Raw genomic sequence first — 17,414 nt, forward strand, 5'->3', positions numbered from 1 at the left:
GGTAATTGCTGTCTGTTGAAAGTTCAGTCAGAACCTGAGTTTGCATGCAGGCTCGGTTACCTTCACTGGTAGAGCCTTTCCTCTGAATAGGAAAACACTTATTCCAAATCCTATTTCTAATTTTGAAAATAATGGAGAATTCAGCTGATTTAATGTTGTCATCAAGGAAAAATTACAGAAGTGTTTGATTAATTTAAAAATAAATGTTAGCTTCAGTGAGTGCATGCAGCTGTGCCTGTGGTACAACTTAAAGAACTCTTGCCTGAGGGGTTGTGCATTCAGTTTAGGTTGCGTTAGGATGTGAAACACTGAGGGTTTCTTTCTATGGTTTAACCATAGAAAACTGTGGTTCTCTTTTCTTCATGCTTTCTAATCTATTATGTCATCTCTTCCCAAGTCAACACTTGACCCAGTGTTCTTCAGTGAAATCTTGTGATATCTGTTAATAATTATTCTAAATACCATTAAGTTTATGTGTTTTATAATTCAGAAGTATCTAATAGAAAACAAGGGGTAACCCACAGGGTTTAGGACATGTAACAGAGCAAGGAGAGGAACAACCATGCTGATAGGCTCTTCAGGAAGTAACCAAGGTATTTTATACACATTTTGGTGGTTGGTTTTGCATTGAATTACGTTTCACACAGATGTGTGACAGCTAATACCATTGGCAAATTACTCACTCGTGAGTGGTATCTGGCTAGAGGTTGGTATATGGAGCTTTGGTGTGCTTCAGGAAGCTGTTCTGCTTGTAGTATATGGGTAGGCATGATTAGCTTAGATTTATTTCAAGCAAGCATCGGAAGTGGCAGTTTGATTCAGTTGTTCATTGTTTTCTTCAATTTTCTTAATATAAAGCATATAAATTACACCACGCACTGGAATTATGTTCTGTAATGTAACTTAAGTCTGGTCTCAGCAGTAGCCTTGACAGCAGTTCTTCGTTTTCTGAGAGACAGTTATATATATTAAAAATATTTGTAGAAAGCTCAAATGCAATTGATGTTGCATATTCTTTTATGTAAAACTCCAGATTATTGTGCCATTGAAAATGGATGCAAAGTTACTTGTATCTTTTGAAGCACATAGTAAAACTGGGAAATAGAGGATTTTTCATTTTTGGTTGCTAGTAGGTACTTTGTGTTCAAAAATGGCTTTTCCTGTCATGTTAACTGTGTGTGCGCCAAAAAGCTCAGAGATCTGTATCTGCTTGGTTCCTGCTTCCCTTGTTAAGACAGTTTTTTCTTCCATTGTCTTTTTGATTTTACTCGCTGTCATTTTTCTCCCTAATTTTCAGGTGGAATTTTTACTTCATTAGGTCAAGCCCATTTCTGCTCGTTTCACTTGTCATTTCCTGTATGAGCATTCCTGTTTTCCTCTTTATGGCACATTGCCTTTCAAGTATTTATGCAGTTAAGACTTCTACACTCTATTTCAACATGTTTTAATCTAGTCTAAAAATTCTTAGTTTAGTTAGATTTAAATATATATATGATCATGTTTTTTTATTTTATTTTATTTTATTTTATTTTACTTTTTTTGGGGGGGTCTAAGAAAGTAGCTGATTTCTGGTAACATTCTTTTTAAAAGAAAAGCTTAGATATAGGGTGGTTTTGGTTCACTTTTGAAGAATTATTACATAATGTAGTAAGTCATTGTGTGCCTCTGATCCACTTTTCCCATCATTAGTTATGATGTACGCCTGGAAAAGATGTTAGTGGAAGTCATTTGTGTCTCAGCTTGTTTAAATACTTTAAAAAATAAAAAATAAAATTAAAAAAATAGTGCCATACAGTGGAGAATGACAACAATTTTATTTTTTTTTTACTTCCTTGCTGGTTGAAGTCCTTAATCTCCCATTTTTATTTTTGACAGTTAAATGTCATTACATAAAGCTTCTCTATCATCAAACCCACAATTTAATCTTGTAGCTAGGGGATAGCTGCCACCACCAATAGCCTTCTGCATGGGATTCCCCCAAGACTGCAGCTTTCCTAGTGGATTACTGTTGTGAAGCACCTCTCTTGAGCTTCACTCCAGGACTGACAAAAAGTGTGCTCAGGACTTTCTGCCTCTCTTCAGCTGTGGGTTATTTTTGCTGTTGCTGTTTAATCAGTCTTACAGTAGTTCATTTAATTCTAGCAGCCTTTAGTTTATTTTTTCTAATATATGCCAAACTGTATTGTTTTTAAAAAAAAAAAAAAATCTAAATCCGATGAAAAGTCTTTATTTTGAATGAAGAGATTTGTTTATTTAGAAACAATATTTAAAATGCTGTGTACATTTCTATGTAATGATTTCTAACATCTTGTTCCTCCTGCCTCCCCCCACCCCATTTCCCTGTTGTGAGTTTAAGACTAGTTTCATACACAAGCTGTCAGAGGTGGAATAACTTCTTTCACTTAAATAGAGTAGCAGTTAAACCCAGACCGCAGATCAGCAGAGAAGCAAAGTCAGCTCTATTGCTTTGCTGAAAAAATAAAGCTGAATTTCCAATACTAGCTGGAACCTTTGTTTTCTGAAAACAAAACTTAAGTAAAACCACTTGAATGTGCAGAAATTTGAACTACTTGAAAGTGAAATCAAATGCAGCTTGCTTTTCAATTTTAGATAGAAAATATGCCACATAGGATTTCAAGCATCGTTTTTAAACTTTATTTACTATCAGTATGTAGGGAAATATTTATCATGTTTTGTGTGCTTTTGTCTCATTCAGGCACATTACAGAATGTGAAACAATAAGTAGGAGCAGTGTAGTTTCTCCAAAAACTGCAAATCCAAACCAAAAGCTCTTATTTCCAATTACAAATGCCTGTTACCTGGAGCACAGCCAAAAGGTACGGCTGGCAGCAGTTCAGTTCCTTGAAGGCAAAAAGGAGTGGGCATAGCCAGTATTTACAGCTGATTCTCCTTTCTCTCTGGGATTGCTGCTGAGAACAGTGGTGCTGCATAAAGGCAGCTGATCCAAAAGAGGGTCATGCTTTAAAGTTGCAGTTTGCTGTATGAGTACTAATAGAGGCTGGATGCATCCATCTGCTAGTCTCAGCTCGCCATCGAATTGGCTTTGAACAACACAATTTTGCTATGATATTAGGTGTTTAGGCAATTAAAACATTTCGTTGTCTGTCCTGCAGAAGCTGTAAGTATCTTTAGAGCATTTTTAATTATTGACCAGGAATTTTTGGAGAATCATAGGCTTTGTTCTAGGCCAGGCTGAAAGTTCATCTAACCTGCAGCATCCTGTTTCTGACAGGAAATGCATTGTTTCAAGAGAAAGGAGAAGAAAAAAAAAGGCTGAGAACTTCTCAGTTGGAATGTATTTGAGTAATAATAATATAATAAATGGTAAATGGAGAAGGACCTCAAACTTGAAAGGAGAAGGAGCTGTGATAAAGACTCAGCTGCAGTTCTTTTGGAAAAAGTCTGCATTCTTTTATGACACTACTTCACTTACATGTGAATCCCATTATCTTCAGTAGTGAGACAGAGTAGAATTTGCTTTTCTGTGCCACTTAAGAGAGCATGATATATAAAAATACAGAGTCTAATACAAGCACTGTGTGTCTTCCCATGGGAGTTCCTGTGGCTTTGATCACAGTGGGCACTTTTCTTGTTTTAAGCATTTCTTTTGGAGGGGGAAAAAAGCTACAGGATCAATAGTGTTCCAGATAAAACAATACAAACAGCAATATTTTATGTATTTTTTCTATCCAATGTATGCGTAACAATACCTTGTTTCAAGTAATCTGCAGCCATACTCCCACTCCCAGGGTTGCTAGTTATTGTATAAAGTGTATTGCGTACTGTATGTAATTATAGTAATTTCTCATATTCCTTAAGTGTATTTTAAAGTACTGCTAGATGTAATAGCATTAATTAAACTTTCCATGTGTGAACTGGAAGATTTTCTCCCCATCCCCTTATTTCCACTATCTTCTATTAGGGTAGAATACTGTTATCTGGGAGAGTTTTGTCTCTAAGTACTGTTAATTACTTTTGTTATATTTTCAATAAAATAATTTCATTAAAATCTGCTGAAGAAAATCAGCAACTGTGATGAGTTGGTCAAATAATAGAAATGCAAGAAAAATTAAGTTCTGTAACCTAAGGAAGCAAAACTGATACCTCTGCTGAGCCTTCACAAACAAGCAAGTGCTCACACAGCTACAACGAATGGTATCTCTTCTATGTATTTTCTGCAAGTTCTCAGCTATGATTCGTTTTTTTGCTTTTAAAATGATGTAGTGAGTCTTACTGACCACAAATTATATTTTGTGGTAGCAACTGTATTGTTCTTCCTGTCAGACCATGACCTGAACATTTTCAACTTGTAGCTTTATTGCAGTGGCAATCTGTACGTGAAAACAGCTGTTTTGTATGACATTGCTGAGTCGCCTGCTTACCCTGCCTGCCTTTGTCCTGCCCTCAGAAGCTGGTAAACACTGTTGTCATAGAAAAAAGGTCTATTTTTCTCTGGAAAAGGTAGAGAGTGAGTCAGTCATGGGCACCAGGTGATAACACAAAATACAAAACTTGAAAGGTGACTTTTATATTTGACTGAAAAAGTTACCCAGAGAATGGTACGTTCTCTAAAGTCCTACAATGCAAACGTGTGATGTAGTATTGCTGATATGTCTGGGCACTTAGAAACTGAACTGTAATGTTTTCTGGTTTTGTTTCTTTTTCTATTTCTATTTTTCTTAAGTGAGGCAAAAACTTTGTTCTATTGTGAAAGCAAGGAAATCATCTGTGTTCTGCTAAGATACTTAAGCAAATTCTGTAAGTATTGAATATGTGATATAAATAGCAAAGGGAGAGTTTTTAAGCATTACTCAGTGAATAGCACCAAAAGTCAATTTGGGGATAAGGAGTACCTTTAAATAAATAACCACAACCTTCTCAGTCATTGAGGGATGGAGCACCAGAGCTGCTCAATTACAAAAAAAAAATTCATACCTAGTAACATGGTCTTCAAGTATGTCAGTTAGCTTAAGCAATTAGAAGTCAGAGATTACAATTAATTGTAGTGAAAGATGATGTAGAAGTTGTCACGCAGTGAACAGAAAGCATGCAGCCAGATAGTCCCTGGCATGTGGCTAAGGATAAATGACTTGTTGGGGCATCTCATAATTAAACAGGTGCACATACATTCTCTGTACAAAAATTCTGGTCTATCCAGTCAGCTGCTTGGCCACCTTCACTAATCTCTGTCATCCTGAAATCATCCTTTCAAACCTTAATTGTAGGAATGATCTTGACTTGATGGCAAGTACTCCAGGCAAGCACCATGAGAGAATTGAGGTCCAGACATTTTAAACCTGTTGATGAACACTTAGAAGGCTGGGAAGGGACATGACAAACAATTCCTTACAAATATGTGAGGTTCTCGGTCTGTAGAAAGACCATCTCTCACTTCACTGAGCAATAATTATTAAACTTAAAATATTTAAACCAATTCATAAGTGGTGATGCAGGTGGCTTGCTTTGTGAGGGTGTTCCTGGACCTTCGTAGTTGTCAGCCTTTAATTTCAGAGATTAGTACTAATTATAGCTATAATGCCTCCTCTCCTTCCAGGTTGGTGTACTGGAAATCATTGTAATTGTATGTCCATTACTTGTGTGATTAAGGTCTCTGGATTTTGTGTAGTATACGTGTCCAGCACAGTATCCCTAAGTGAGATCATGTTGTTATGCTTCAGGCGGAACCACTTTCCATTTTACAGTTAATTGGGAAAAGGTAACCACTCTAACCACTTTGTACAAACAAGACTTTTTACATTTAGGTCGTAAATTTACCTGGCTTCCAGCATGCAAACAATTCCATTAAATACTCTTTCCAGGAGAAATTATTCATTAGTTATAGTTTTTAATATAAATAGACAAAAGCATATGTATTCAGATGCAATTTGTGTGGCTTAAAGTACTTACAAATTGTTCACAACACTGGACAGGATTTTTAATTTGCTGGGAAATTTGTTGGCATTTGTCATTTAGCACCTTCTTCCTAATTCTTGAACTCTTCATTATCCAAGGTACCTTAATGACACTGAAGTCTAACCAATAACGGCTTCTTTTGTGTACAGTTTTTTGTTGTTCTGTATCTTCTTTGGAGCTCTTCCGCTATGTTTTTTTCTTCTGCGGTTGATTAGTGGAGCAATTTAGTGTCTGTAGCTTTTTTATTTATTTATTTATTTTTAGAATAAATATGTCATGCAGGTTTATTAAAGCAAAAGTACTTTTGAGAGCAACTTCTTTTGGAGAGGAAAGAACCACTCCAGTTTGCTATCTTGACAATACATCTGTCAAGCATTTAAAGAAGAGCTACTCGCTATATTAACTAATCAGCTGGGCTGGTATGTCAGGCAGTTTATTACATTACGTGTTCATCTGTTAGGCTGTGTGTGTTTATATTCAGTAGTACCACTTGAAATGCTTTGTCTGGTGATGGTTCTTACTGCTTGTGTTTAAGAAAGTTTTTGCATTTTATGGTGCGCTAAGGAAAAAGACAAGCCATCAGCTGGAGGAAGTCAAAGCAAACTGCAGGCATTTTTACGAAGGCAATCTAGACTTTTATCAGGCTATTAATGGCTTAGTTGTTCATAGCTAACAATAAAAAAAATTGTCATGCAAAAATATTAAACGTATTATGGTGCTAATTTATGCAGGCTTTCTGTGGTATATTCTCATTTCTTGTCTGGAACTTAATGCTGTGGTTATGTGGCCGTTTTAATTGGCATAGATATTTTTTTGCTGCTGCCAAAATATGGTACTGTTTTCTTTACATCTGGCCAGTTACTTAAATATTCCCAATTTACTGGAAGTTAAGGTGCTGATCCTGAAAGCGTTTGCTGTGTATAATAAACTATAATGTCTCACACATTGATCATCTTAATTGCTCATGGGGTTGCTTAGGCAAAAAGCAAAGCACATGAGGAATTTTGTGGCATCACAGCTAAACCTTGTAGAATTTCAGAGGCATTACTTTTTGTTTCATAACTGTTGAAACGTTAGATGTAAGAGATATTTTAAGTTGTCACCATATGAATATTTATAAATAGCAGTCTAGTGTTAGTTCTTTCTTAACAGTAACCTAAATTTAAACTTCTACATCTAAATTTGGACACAGTGATTTAGGCTTGCTTCAGATTATAACTGGTGGGTTTGTGTTGATATGAGTGTATTTTTACATTTTTGAAGGTTCGTTATTTTGGAAAGTACTGATGGCAAAAGTAGTGCTGGCTTTCTTTCTCATCAGTTCTCTGTACGTCTGAACTGTACAATCTAATTTTACTTCATATACAAGCATTAAATTAATTTTTGAGGATCATCAGGGTGGATTAAGGTGTAAAAAGCCCAGGAATTAGACTTCAGAGTTTTAAGAGAACCTAGGTATCCTTGTCAAACAGCAAAAATGCCACTGCACAAAGCACTGTATAAAGGAAAGGCACGTGTAAATTAATAGAAGTGTTACAGGCAGAATTAGAGTTACCAAAAGAAGTATTTTGAAAAGGTACCACAGAAGAAAGAAATTCAATTAAGTAGATTTGTACACACTTGAGGCACTTTAAATGTGAGGAGCAGTAAAACAAAGCACCAGCAAGCTTGCTCAGAAACGTTATGAATAGATAGACTAGCTTCACAGGTCAAAGATCCTCTAGAAAAGAGGAAAGGGGAGGGGTAAAAATGGGCAGAAGGGGGGCACTGGGAGACTTGAAAGGAAGATGGGCAGAAATGTTAGTGTTCCTATTACTGTCTATTCTTAACCAGCTATACTTGAGTGATGATTAAACAATCAGTAAATATCAAACCAACTATTTGCTCATTTTGATTCAAAATTTACTGGCCTTTTTTTTTCCTTTTTTTTTTCTTATATTCACCTTGGTGAGAGCTGACAATGTTATTTTCTTGTATGTTATTTGTACTTTACTTGTATGTATATAAATACATACGTATACGTGTTTGAAGGGATTCAAGACATGGACTCCTGACGGCTCTTGAACAGAAGGCGTTTATTGCCCTTTTTCACTACTACATATACTTTTCCCGTAGCCCCACGCACTGTCCATGTGCCTGAATCTGTCATACAATGGGGTAGAGACCCTCAGACACACACCTCAAGCCAATCAGCAATTGGCCACTGCCCAGAGCTCATCTTTTAACACTGTAGCCCATTTACTTTATTTCAATCTTTCTCAAATTTTTGTTTCTATTGCTTGTTTCCTCATTATCTCTAATTCGGGGAGGTGTGAAACATCGTGGAGCCACCTGCAAAATCCTTTCCCACACATGTATATATAAACTCATGATTTATATTTAGTAATTGTGATCTTTTCTAGAAGACCAGTGTTTAATTTTGCGGTGCTGGCCACAATTAACTGAACAAACTCCTAAAAAAAAAATAAATAAATAAATAAAAATCTTCAGAAGATTCATAATGCAAGTCTATCTCTTGCATGTGCAAAACATTCAAAGTGATGCTATAAATTGAGCAAATAGTTGAAGATCTGCATCTACTCAAATTTCTTTAAGTATTTTTTTTGTGTCAATGAAGTTTTAAAAATAAATAATTGTTCTGTGCCTAGCTAGATGTGGTTACTGCTGTTTATTTCCATGCGTGACGGGAAAAAATTGAACTTGTGAAGTGTAGATCCCAAGTTTATAAAGTGACTCTGGCTTAAATATATTGATGAAACCGAAGATTTATCTCTTAATACTCAAAAAGAGTATTTCTACAGATAAAATATTTTGTATGTAAACTGAGCTCTTTGGGGAATTCTTGAGGCATTTTTTCAAGTATGTGTTGTTTTTTTCTGTGCAGCAGCTATTTGTAGTGAAGGCAATCATGCAGCACTTTTGGAGTTCTGTTAATTCATCTTGTCACATACAGTGTATTTTACTGGGGTTCATGCTTTGGACCATTATATTCCTCAATTTCTTTGAAGATTTGGGAAGTTTGCTTTTAGTCTTAAACACTGCAGTACCTGTGTCTCGGGGAAATAAAAATGAGGAAAAAGTAAAATCTGCTACAATGTAAATTATAACCCATTATTTTTACTTTTCAGATGTTCCTCCTGCTGATCAAGAAAAGCTTTTTATCCAGAAGTTACGACAATGTTGTGTACTTTTTGACTTTGTTTCTGATCCACTAAGTGACCTAAAGTGGAAGGAAGTAAAACGAGCAGCTTTAAGTGAAATGGTAGAATATATCACACACAATCGCAATGTGATTACAGAACCTATTTACCCTGAAGTAGTACATATGGTAAGTGGTGGAACCATTCTGAACTTTTTAAATTCATAATTACTTCTTCAGCTCTGTCAATCTGTCTTAAGAAATACTACTGAAATCTTCAAAAAGATCAACTATGTTTGCACACTGGCAAAATGGTAATATAATAGGTTTTTAATCCTCTTGCAAGTGTTGACTCTTCTATGTAAGAGAAATTGGATGCATATTTGCAGCAGAAATAAATTATGATTTAAGTTGATAAAAATGAAATCTTTAAATAAAAAAGACCATCCATCCCCTCCCCCCAATCTTTTTTATAATAGGCATTTATAAAAACAGGGTGAGGGTGAAGGGTATAAATAATCTAGTTTTTTAAAGAACGAGTAGATTGCAAAACTGAAAGTTTGAGTGTTTGTTAGAATTAAGATCACTTGTTCAATCTTGACACTTAATCTCAAGTAATCACATTCAGTGCCCATGGCTGAATTTTTTTTTTTTTTTTTTCTGCATTTGGAGCTGAGAATGAGAGTCAGACTTTATTACACTGATGAGGATTTTGCTGGAACAAGTTATATGTACTATTTAGACCTGTGTTGTTTCTTCCCTTTCACTATTGAAATCCAAGCCAATTAGACCCACTTCATTTTTTCTGTCCTGTTTAAGTTCAGTCCAGAGGAGGAAGCCATGAAACTGCAGGAGAGTCTTTCTTCTCTCATTGTGGTGACTGTATGCCAGTTGCCTGGGGTAGCAATTGGGCTGAGGACAGAAAAGCATCTTTCCAAGTAGCTAACTACTAAGCTTCCCAAAAAAATGTTAACCACGTGACATGATAGTTATTCCCTCTAACACCCCACCCCCACCCCCCCCCCAAAAAAAAAAGAAAAATACTCAATTGGGTCGAGCTTTCAGGGGGATAAGAAAATTGTACTTCTTTAACATTAGTGTGAATTCAGTCAGATATTGAGGTCCTGCTCCAAATCAGAGACTGTGAAGCAACTTCAGAGTAGATTCTAAAGATTTATAGCATTAAAGGTGCGACTCTAAAGATTGCTTGCACCGTAAGTGTTCACTAATACAGATTTTTTTTATGAGAACTTCTGAGTATATGAGGATTCTGTACAACTTTAAGTCAAATGTATACAAAACATTGAGGATGGTTAATGATATCATGGGATCATGTCTTTTCATATGTTTTGATAGCCTATTTGTATGTGTTTTTTGCTAATTGATTATTCATTTGAGAATATTTGATACTCATGGAAAAATAATTATGAAAAAATAAGCTTGCTGAGATTTGATTTAGAGAAAAAAAATTGAATTCATGGTGATGGCTTGAATATCAGTTTAAGACATTAGTGTTTGCTCTGTGAGGAGTCTTAACTGTCCATAAATTCATAACTTCTGCATTATGAGCCCACATTATCTTCCTCCATCAAAAACCAATGGCAAGGATACATTTAACCAAGGAAAATACATACTTTCTTTGCTTTCAGATGCAACTAATGGTAATACAGTTTGCAATTCTGTCAGTCTAATAAATCTTGGTGCAGAATTTGTCTCATCTTAACTACCAGCATTCTGCTATGGGCTCAGAGCATCTGTTTAACAATTCTTTCAGTGAATTTAAAGTGCTTTTTACATGTAAGAATCTAAAGGATATGGGATTTCCTTGTATAAGACTTGTACAGCATTGTGGCAGACACTTTCGGTGGCCGTTGTCAGACCTGGACTAGGATTTTTAGGTTAAATTCAAATAGCAATTTTTTTTAAGGCTGCTAATATTGAAAAGTTTTCTTTCAGTTGTCTATAATGAAACAACTATATTCCTCTTGCAGTATTATGCCTCTTTCAGGCGTGCACATAAAGAGGTGTACTTTTTGGTAAATTCTAGTAGTAGATTAATGTGAATTTTAAGGTAAAATGGCTATCTTCTTTGTACTTTAAGGGACCTGTCTACGTTTGGACTCATTACACCAAACTTGGGATAATAATCCATCTAGCTCAGCATCCTAGTCTTGTCAGGGATGAGTGTAGAGGCTGCTGGAAAAGATTAAATCTTATTTTTCTTTATCTGAGCTGGTAGTTGGTATAGGAGTTAGGACTTTACTGTGCCATTCTGTTTATCTTCACAGCTTGGGGGTTACTCATCTATAGATGACTACATACACGCATAAGTGCGTGTAAGAGCGAGAGAGATTTTTGTTTGCTTTAGTTACTGTACTGTTTAGGCCAAAAGCTTAGGGCAATAAATTTCACAAGTTACCCATTTAATAATAATAAATTATTTGTCCTTTACGGTATCTTTATTTGTTCTTTTGCTCTGATGAGAGCAGTCTTTATAATTCAAGTGATCACGTCATGTTCATGCCCCTCATCCCAACCCTCTGCTTCGTGTTTCAAGTATCTTTGGCAAATGTATAGTTAGATCTTGTCTTTAAGCTATGTTTTGATTTGGTTGCTTAATAATTATTTAACATTAACCATGAGTCTTTTCCAACAATACGAGAGAAACAAGTTTCTTAAATTGATGTAATGTTATTCTCCAGAGGGGGACGTAAGTTTCTTCCCCTTCTTCCTCAAGGACCCCGCTGATGTCCTTCAGATTCTCTTTACCTTTGTAAGCAAAAATGTGATGGGAAGGGAAATGTTTTTAATACAGACTTGTTTTACAAGTTCCGTTTCTCATGTATATCATAGTAAGATTGGATTGACTATCCCCGAAGCAGGAACTTACATCTCGAAGCTGAAAGACATGTGGACAAATGTCTAAATACACGTTGTAAATGTAAATGATAACTTAATAGTTTGGATGAAAAGCATCTGTTGCGGATTCTTGTTTAGTAAAGGGATGTATGCTTCATTTTAGCTTAGGTTTTGAAGAAAACAAGACTTTGAGATTGTTCTGTTGTGCACTAATTTGTCAGAAACATAAATATTTAAGGCTATTAGTTTGGTAGAAAACTTCTGAGAATTGTTAGCTATGTAGACTATGGACCCATAGGAATGCTGCTTTCCATCTCAGGAAGGGATGGGCAATATCTGTATTGTATCTATTTTAAGAGGGACTATGAAAGTGAACAGTGGTATGAATATTCACTTCCCCAGCTAACCAGTCAGAGGATATTGAGGAGAGCTGAGAGGAAGCTGAGGAAATGCTGAATTTTGAGATCCGGGGTTGTAGTGTTCTGAAAAACAAGTAGATCCAAAGCTTGTGTGAGTAAGACTTATTTCTGTAGCCACCAGAATAATTTCCTTGATGATGATATAGTACTTGTGTATAAGAAATCAATGTTTTTGTGAAGCACAAAGACCGATATGACTTTTTAAGTTGGTAATATAAAGGAATTAAGATCTTACTTTATAACTAGGTCATTTCAGCAGCTAAAGCAGTTTTCACTGCTACTCTTCATGTATTATGAAAATGAAATTACATACTCATGCACATGGGGATATATATTATTTTAAGTGTTATTTTGGTGTTACGTGGGTATGTCTTGTTTACTCTGACCTTTGATATGGAATAAGAGTTGATATAGTGAGTAGAAGTGTACTATATGTGGCTCTATTCAGCTGTTAGGATGGCTTTATTCATTAAAATATGGAGGGTGCAGACTGTCAAATTATAAAGCTCATCATTCAGAGCTGTTCTTGTCAAGCTTTACTTGGGCTGCTCAGCAGAAGGGAGGAGAAAATGTGTGTAATGTTATCTCTGTGATACAGAGATAACATTAACATTCTACTTGCTTGAAAATTTTCTCTAGTGTTACACAAAATGGGCCACCAGAAGAGCAGGGTATGTAACAACCATGACAAGCAAACCTGTCTGTGAAGCTGTAAAAATGCAGCTTGTTGGCCTTTTCTTTTGCTGTTCTCCCATCCCCCTGAATGAATTACATACTTCGGAGTCAAACATGCCCATGCTAAAAGCGCAGAGAGAATCCTGGCACACGAGCCCAGTTAAAATTCAAATCTGATAGATCGGGGGGTGCTTGTGGGGTTTTGTTGGATTTTGGGGAGTATAAATTAATCCTTTATGCTGCGTTTGCTTAGTTCTTCTCTGGGAATTTGAACTTAGAGGAAATTGGGCTTTGCAGCTTGCATCTTGTCTATTTGGTAAAAAGACAGTAGTTAGGGAAAAAAGCAGCCAGTTGACAAAAAGGCAAAGGTCTCAATTATGCTAACTCATTATAAATTTTCATAAACTTTAGTGGCTTAATAGACAAGAGTTTCAGAGCTGTCTTCATTGAGAAATGCTGCACCTTGATTTGAGCAATTGTATGTTCTTTTGGTCAGATACAAAACACAAAATGGAAATCAAATCAGGCTCCATCGCTCATGGAACAAGTTATTCTGTTTTGGGTTTCATACTCTTCCCATTTGATATTCTTAAAAAAAAAAAAAAAAACCTGTTACTAACACCTTATACAACCCAGCTTTTCTTCTTGCTCTCTCTCTAGCCTGAGACTTTCCTTTCTCATCTAGAAAAGGCTGATTATTCTTTGATTTGCATAGCAATCTTAGCAAGTGGGAATCACGTCTGGTCTTCCTAAGTTTTTCTTGGAAGACCATTGATTTATTGTAATTTTTCACCTTTTTAAAAGAAAACTTCCAGGTTATTAGTTTCTTGAAGTCCATGCTGTTAAAATATCTTTATATTTATATGTCCCTTTTTAGCTTTACCTTTAATTCTGTGAAACTAATTACTCTGATACAGCATTCCTAATCAGTATCAGCCCTACGGCTCAGCTGAAATAAAGGAATATTATGAAGCAAAACAGAGCATCAGGATGACTTTTCCTTCATGGGAATATGATGTAATTCTTGCAGATTTAGCTGATGCAGTTTGATACTGCCTCCCACTGTCTGCTCTGCCATCTGTCAGACGTGAGATGGCAGGACAGCACATACATATGCTCCATAGCCTGCTAGTTAATAAGTAATGTACAGCATTATTTTAAACTGTGAATGGAGGTGTTAATGATAAGCAGTCAGAATGTGAGCAGGGAAACATGGCCTTCTGTTGCTCTTCCCAGAATCCCACTGAAGAGGGGTGGAGTGGATTCCTCTGCAAAACAACATCTTTAGACAGCTCAATCTTTCAGAGCTTCTGGGTTATCTTCAAATTACAAGCAGCTAAGTTCTGATGCTATTTTTTAAAATATATATACATATACGTAAATATAAATAAATAAAACTGTGAGAAAAGAACAAAAATGTGTGTATGGGATGTGTATCATAAAACAATTGAAAATTAGAAAGACTGATACTATGGCATAAAGAATAGGCTTTTAAGTGTGATTAAAGTAGCCCTACAGCTACATTATAAGTGAACTCCATCCATCATGTAGGGTTTAGGATTTTTCCTTTAATTGTTGAGAGCTTAGGAGTGTCTCAGCTGATGAATAAAATGTGGGTTTTTTTTTTGCATATTCAAATAAAACATTCAGTTTGATGCAAATTCCAATGGAGTAATCTTTTTTTTTTCTAGCTAGTTGTGCAAATGCCCTGTACTGGCACGTTTGCTGAGCCAAGTATTGGCTTTCGTGAAAACGCTCTGTAAATGGTTCTGCTGCTCCTGGTGATGTAGCCTTTTGCAAAGAATTTTCTTTTTCCTGGGAAATCTGTTGTATCTGACTTGGCCAGACTTAAGAAATGTATTTTTCAGATTTCCCCTAAATTCTTGCAAAAAGACTCCCCGATCTGTTACACTGCTCGAATAAGTAAGAAAAGCCTTAAAGAGTTTCTGTATATAGCCTAATATACTTGATCATTATGGAAAGTTAGAATAGTAAACCACTGTTTTTATTTTGGCAATCTTTCCATTTCTGTATTTTGTTCAATCTGAAGCATTTGTATCAAATAATCTTTTTCAAGTAGAGGAGACAGTTCAGGACCATAACTTGGATTGATCTGTATTTTTCATTCTGTTCAAAAATAAGTTTAGGCTGCTTGGTACTGGTTTGATAACGAATAAGCAAGCAACAAAACAACAAAAAGTCTCTCTTGGATAGAATTACATGGCTAAATAGATTGTATTTTTCTATTTGCTCATCAATGTTGTCTCCTACCAACATCTGCCCTATCTAATACTCTGGATTACAAGTGGAATTGAGGAATTAGTCTCTCTCGGTATTGACAGCTGTAGCTGTCTTTACATTTACAGATAAGGGATTTTTCCAGTTTTCTTACTGGCATGCACAGAAGCCTGTTCCCTGCAACTTGCTCAGTAAAAGGTTTAATCATTAACTTGTCAGGGGTGACAGAACAACCATTTGAGTCACTAGCTAGTCGGTCCTTTCTTGTCCATGAAGAAGCCAGCTGTCATTTCAGATGGAGAACTGAGGTTACTGCAGACTTTAAGTCTGCATTAAGCCATTGTAGGTAAGATTACTCTTGAGAACGTGTGCTAAATTTATTCAAAAATCATGTAAGGTTTTTTTCAGCCAACAAATGTTGTGTACATTCTTTTATGATTATATGTATTGTATATATAGATGTCATTGTGATCATACCTGATTATGTGTATTTTTATTTACATTTAAAAAAAATAATCCAAGCAATGTGCATTCAGTGATGAAGTGGTTTTACCTAGAAGAGGACCTCTTAGGAAAGTGTTTTGTGTCAAAATTTGTTGCAAAATCATCACTCTTGACAGTACCTGTGATAATCAATGCACAATGTAATGTGCAGGAGCACAGTCAGCACCCATCTTCCCTAGAACCTTTCTGACTTTGAGATATGCAGAGGTTCCTTAAATTTTACCTTTACTTTGATGCTTTTTGCCTTTTAAGACTTCTCAAAACTTTTTTTTTGTCTTGAAAACAGTTTCAAAATCCCTAATAATTTTTAAAGGGCTTTGTGGCAAATACTACTTCAATTCACTCACATTACAAATCTGCATCTAGACAAACACTTGACAGCACAAAATATACTTATATCTTTGTACCTGTGTGTGTGTGTGGTTGTGTATATGAACCTTGAAAAGCATTTCATCTTTGTAGTCTGCTCCACATCCATGAGGATGCCAAACTGTGCATGGTTTAAGAGAAGTATCACTATGAGGGGAACAGAGAACTTTGATTTTAAAGTGTTTCCATATAGGTACACCCAGAGTATGATTTGAAAGCAATAATAATTTATAGAATAGTTGCAGGTAATCTTTGTTTTCCATCTCTGGTTCTGACCTCTGCTGTTGAAGGTTGTTGTGAGGTCCTCTAAAGTGTATATGTAAAAATATTGTCTAACCACTTATAAATATATTTGCTTGAACTTTCAAAATGGATTTAAAGAGAGAAAACATCCTGTCAGTAAGTTTGTGCTTTCAAGAGTACTACATGGAAAACTGTTCTCCAAGTTAAAAATTTTTAAAGACAAATAAATTTACCTCATTTTTGTTTAAATTGCTAGCTTACATATCTTGCATTTTTGCAGATGTTAACTAAATAGGTCATGTTAAGAATTCTGAGTAAAAAATTATCTTTGAAATCTTTTATAGTCATTCACTTGTTTCAGAGTTCTTAAAGGCACGTGTGATTTCAGTTTGCAGTTAATATGTTTCGAACATTACCACCATCTTCCAATCCAACGGGAGCAGAATTTGATCCAGAGGAAGATGAACCAACTTTAGAAGCTGCGTGGCCTCATCTACAGGTACTTAGTGAAGATTAGGAAGTTGTAATTTAATAGAATTTTAACATTTAAATCATTGCTTATTGACTCACAATGACTTAGGTTAGGTGTTTATATCTGTAAGTTGCGTTTCTCTGCTATACCTAAAATACTTTATAATTTACACATAATATTAAAAAAAATCACTAGTGTATTGGAGGTTAAAGGCTTGCTGTTTCTTGCGGTGCAGATGCAATTGCTGTGACTTAAATGAGCTTCAGGTTGTCACTAACTGCTTTGATCTGACTCTGGCACAGTTCTGGCTTTGAGAGGTACTATGACAAAGAGAGGAGAACAGAGAATTTTCAAGACACATACTTCTGAGCATGATGAATATTAGATTATTCTGGGTCCCATGAGTAAAATCTAGCAATGGAGCTCAGCAGAATTTGAATGTGATTTAAAGAACCCAGAGTTCTTGCTCTAGATAAAAACATACTGCATTGAGAGGGCAGGAGCAAAGCTTTCACTGTGTGCAATATAAATTTTTTTTTAAAATGTGCTATACAAATATAAA

At 35.6% G+C, this 17,414-nt stretch overlaps 1 protein-coding gene across 2 annotated transcripts in view; it reads left to right on the forward strand.

Moving 5' to 3' along the window:
• PPP2R5C (protein phosphatase 2 regulatory subunit B'gamma) overlaps positions 1 to 17,414 on the forward strand; it is an 81,606-nt gene that overhangs the window by 40,879 nt on the left and 23,313 nt on the right. For both annotated transcript variants that reach the window (XM_084520956.1, XM_084520957.1), the window contains 2 exons: positions 9,063 to 9,262; positions 16,769 to 16,879. In XM_084520956.1, coding sequence (XP_084377082.1) covers positions 9,063 to 9,262; positions 16,769 to 16,879 — 311 coding nt within the window. The remainder of the gene's footprint in view (positions 1 to 9,062; positions 9,263 to 16,768; positions 16,880 to 17,414) is intronic.

This window comes from Aythya ferina, assembly GCF_964211825.1.
Source record: "Aythya ferina genome assembly, chromosome: 5".
Taxonomy (NCBI): domain Eukaryota; kingdom Metazoa; phylum Chordata; class Aves; order Anseriformes; family Anatidae; genus Aythya; species Aythya ferina.